Below are 3,830 nucleotides of genomic sequence, written 5' to 3' on the forward strand. Positions count from 1 at the left end.
CCCTATAGCATACCACTAGAGCTGTCACAGTATTCCATTTCAACATAGATAAGATATAAGTGGGTAGTTTACAGAGTAGGCCTTTATAAATATACAGATACCAAGGGTTATGAGGACCAGCCGACATTACCATAAAGAATACAGTGGTGAGTGTTGTAGCTTCACCAGTAATAAACCTCAGGGCAGAGTGGTAAACAGAGTTCAAGGCCTGACTGTGGCCTGGAGGCTTCAGCGTGCCTGTAGATTACATCCACATTGGCAAGAATGCCGGAAAGTTGATTCAATGATCTACAGAACGAGGGCAAACTGGATTTGTTTCTATGCAAAAAGCCAATCTTTTGTCGCAGTTTGCTAGTAAGGTTCCCAATATGATATTTAAATGTGAATCTGTCATTGTATATTTCTGTTCTTTATATTCCACTGGTTGGGGTTTGATTCCCTCCTGGGGCCACCCATACTGAAAGATGTATGCAGTCATTGTGAAGCACATTGTGACTCCCAGTACTGGTGAAGTGCTATCGAAATGCAATCCTTCCTGTACCATTTGCCCGCTGAAGGTACAGTAATAGTCCCTGTTTCCATCGTCTCAGAACGTTTCATCATCATCATCAGCTACATCGCCAACACTCTAATAAATTACAGGCCAGCAAGATATCAGCTGCTGGACTACTAGAGGCTCCCAGAAACAGTCAAAAGAGGATCAGTGATGCAGCCTTTATCACTACGCCTCAAAACTATGGAACAAACTGCCCAAAAACATCAGGGAAGCCAACTCGCTAGACATCTTCAAAAGACAGCTTAAAACCTCTTTAAATGAAACATCAGGGACATCCTGACACAAATTGTACTTTACCTGTACTTTTCTTACCCTGCCTACTTTATACACTTCCTATCAAATTCATGTGTCCGGTTTTATGCAAATTTGATCTCACTACTCCTATGCACTGTAATTTTAAGAGCGCTGCTCTGTTGTAATTCAAAATTGATGCACTGCACTGTTGTATGTTAGAACTTTGTAAAGAAACTCAAATTGTTAAGAGCTGTACTCTGTTGTATGTTAGAACTTTGCACTGCTCTGTTGTTATATTTTTATTGAACTATTTTATGTCCGTTCTATTTATAATTTTTAGTCTATTTTAAAACTGAATCAAACCACACTTTTTTACTCTGTCTATTAAATTTTTATTATTTGTATTACTGAATGAAACTGTAAACAGAGAGGCCTATTGGGATGCTAGATCCTAATGTGAAACACTGTGATTTACCTTACCTGCTACCTCTCTATCTTTTTTATGCTAGCTTATGCCTCTATTCTTTACTGTTGTAAAGCACTTTGAACTGCAACTTCTGTATGAAAAGTGCTATACAAATAAAGTTTATTATATTATTAGTATTATTATTATTATATTATTATTATTATCATCTATGAATAGACCACCCAAACACTTCCGGTATTTTCAGATCATGGGAGAGCGCGGGGGATACAATTAATGAATGTTGATTAGAGCCTTGATGTAAGTGGTTGTAGCTACGGCTGTGGGGGTGCTGAAGACATGATCCAATAGACTTTTGTATACGCCTGAGTCTCCTGAACACGGAGAGACCAATCCCATCACTTTCTCTGCCGTCGCTTTTCTCACCTACTCCCCAACCGGGGACAATCCAGAGAGACTCCCTGGGCAATCTGCACCCCCACTGCCGTAGCTACTACCACTACGTCAAGGCTCTAATCCACATGAATTAATTTGATCCCCCTGCGCTCTCCCATGAGCTCCATGTAACATGGAAGTGCAGTGGTCTATAACATGGAGCTGCGGAGCAATCCAGTTGTGATTGGAGGATCAAGAGGGCGTGGTTTGAGATAGGTAGTAAATGAACCTTCTGAATGGACTGTATGTAACATGATGTAATGTAACGAGTGTATAATGACTGTGCTGAATCACTTTTTCTAAAAGAGTCATTGGGTCAGACTACTACGGTAATTACATCATTGTCTAGTGATTTGACTAATTCCCCATTTCCCTGCCTGGTCTCCCATTAGGAGCTGGAGGAGTCGGAGGCCTGGATCAGAGAGAAGAGCGCATCCTTGGAGCTCAGGGCTGTGGGAAGGACCTGAGCAGCGTCCTCAAGTTACTGCAGAAACACAAGACTCTGGCCGGGGACCTGCTCGCCCACCGATCACTGCTGCAGGTCTGTGTGTTTGTTTGTGTGGGGCTCTCTCTCATCTCCTCTTCTCTCCTCTCCTCTCTTTTACTCTCCTCTCCTCTCCTCTCCTCTCCTCTCCTCTCCTCTCTCCCTCCTCTCCTCTCTCTCCCTCTCCTCTCATCTTCTCTCCTCTCCTCTCCTCTCCTCTCCTCTCCTCTCCTCTCCTCTCCTCTCCTCTCCTCTCCTCTCCTCTCCTCTCCTCTCCTCTCTTCTCCTCTTCTCGTCTCTCCTCTCATTCTCCTCTCATCTCCTCTCCTCTCTCTCTCTCCTCTCCTCTCCTCTCTCTCTCTCTCCTCTTCTCGTCTCTCCCTCCATCTCCTCTCCCTCTCCTCTCATCTCCTCTCTCTTTTCGTCTCTCCTCTCATCTTCTCATCCTCTCTCTCTCCTCTTCTCGTCTCTCCTCTCATCTTCTCTCCTCTTCTCGTCTCTCCTCTCCTCTCTCTCTCTCCTCTCCTCTCCTCTCCTCTCCTCTCTCCTCTCCTCTCTTTTCTTCTCCTCTCTTTCCCTCTCCTCTCCTCCCTCTCCTCTCTTTTCCTCTCCTCCTCTTTTCCTCTCCTCTCCTCTCCTCTCTTTCCCTCTCTCCTCTTCCTCTCCTCTCTTTTCCTCTCCTCTCCTCTCCTCTCCTCTCCTCTCCTCTCCTCTCTCTCCTCTCCTCTCCTCTCCTCTCCTCTCCTCTCCTCTCTCTCCTCTCCTCTCTTTTCCTCTCATCTCTTTTCCTCTCCTCTCTCTTCCCTCTCCTCTCCTTCTTTTCCTCTCCTTTCCTCCTCTCTTTTCCTCTCCTCTCCTTTCCTCTTCTCTTTTCCTCTATTTCCCTCTCCTCTCTTCCCTCTCCTCTCTCTTTCTTCTCTCTCTCTTCATCTCTTCTCTCCTCTCTTTTCCCCTCTCCCTCTCTCTCTCCATCTTCATTTTCTTCTCCTCTCATTTCTTCTCTTCTTCCTCGCCCTTCTTCATGTCCTCTCTCCTCTTTATCTTCTCCTCTCCTTTCTTCGTGTCCTTTCTCCACTCTTCTCCTCCTCTCCTCTCTTCACCTCTCCTCTCCTCTCCTCTCCTCTCCTCTCCTCTCCTCTCCTCTCCTCTCTTCTCCTCTCCTCTCTTCTCCTCTCCTCTCCTCTCCTCTCCTCTCCTCCTCTCCTCTCCTCCTCTCCTCTCCTCTCCTCTCCTCTCCTCTCCTCTCCTCTCCTCTCTTCACCTCTCCTCCTCTCCTCTCCTCCTCTCTCTCCCTCTCTTCACCTCTCCTCTCCTCTCTTTCTTTCTTCCAGCCTATCCCTATATTTCACAAGCAAACACTATGAAACATGGACAAAGATCTCAGATCAGATATCTGAACGCTTGTGTCACTGCTTCTGCACTAATGCCCGCTCTCCTGTCCTCTGTCTGTGCCGCCTCGCCCCGCTCTCCTGCCCTCTGTCTGTGCCGCCCCGCCCGCCTCCAGAACACCATGATAACCCTAACCCTAACCCTAATGCCGCTCTCCTGTCCTCTGTCTGTGCCGCCCCGCCCTCTCTCCTGTCCTCTGTCTGTGCCGCCCCGCCCGCCTCCAGAACACCATGAAGAGGGGCAAACAGATCCTGAGCCAGAAGAGCTTCGGCACGGCGGGGATCCAGGAGCGCATCATGGAGGTGAAG

The 3,830-nt window shown here is 47.0% G+C and overlaps 1 protein-coding gene across 1 annotated transcript in view; it reads left to right on the forward strand.

The window, feature by feature from the left end:
* LOC311224354 (spectrin beta chain, non-erythrocytic 4-like) overlaps positions 1-3,830 on the forward strand; it is a gene marked incomplete at both ends in the record, with an annotated part of 220,569 nt that overhangs the window by 38,050 nt on the left and 178,689 nt on the right. The window contains 3 exon segments of the mRNA XM_084309313.1: positions 2,042-2,075; positions 2,078-2,190; positions 3,747-3,824. Of these exon segments, the coding sequence (XP_084165439.1) occupies positions 2,042-2,075; positions 2,078-2,190; positions 3,747-3,824 (225 nt within the window).

Source organism: Notolepis coatsorum (genome assembly GCF_963971535.1).
Source record: "Notolepis coatsorum genome assembly, chromosome: 1".
In the NCBI taxonomy this organism is placed as follows: Eukaryota; Metazoa; Chordata; class Actinopteri; order Aulopiformes; family Paralepididae; genus Notolepis; species Notolepis coatsorum.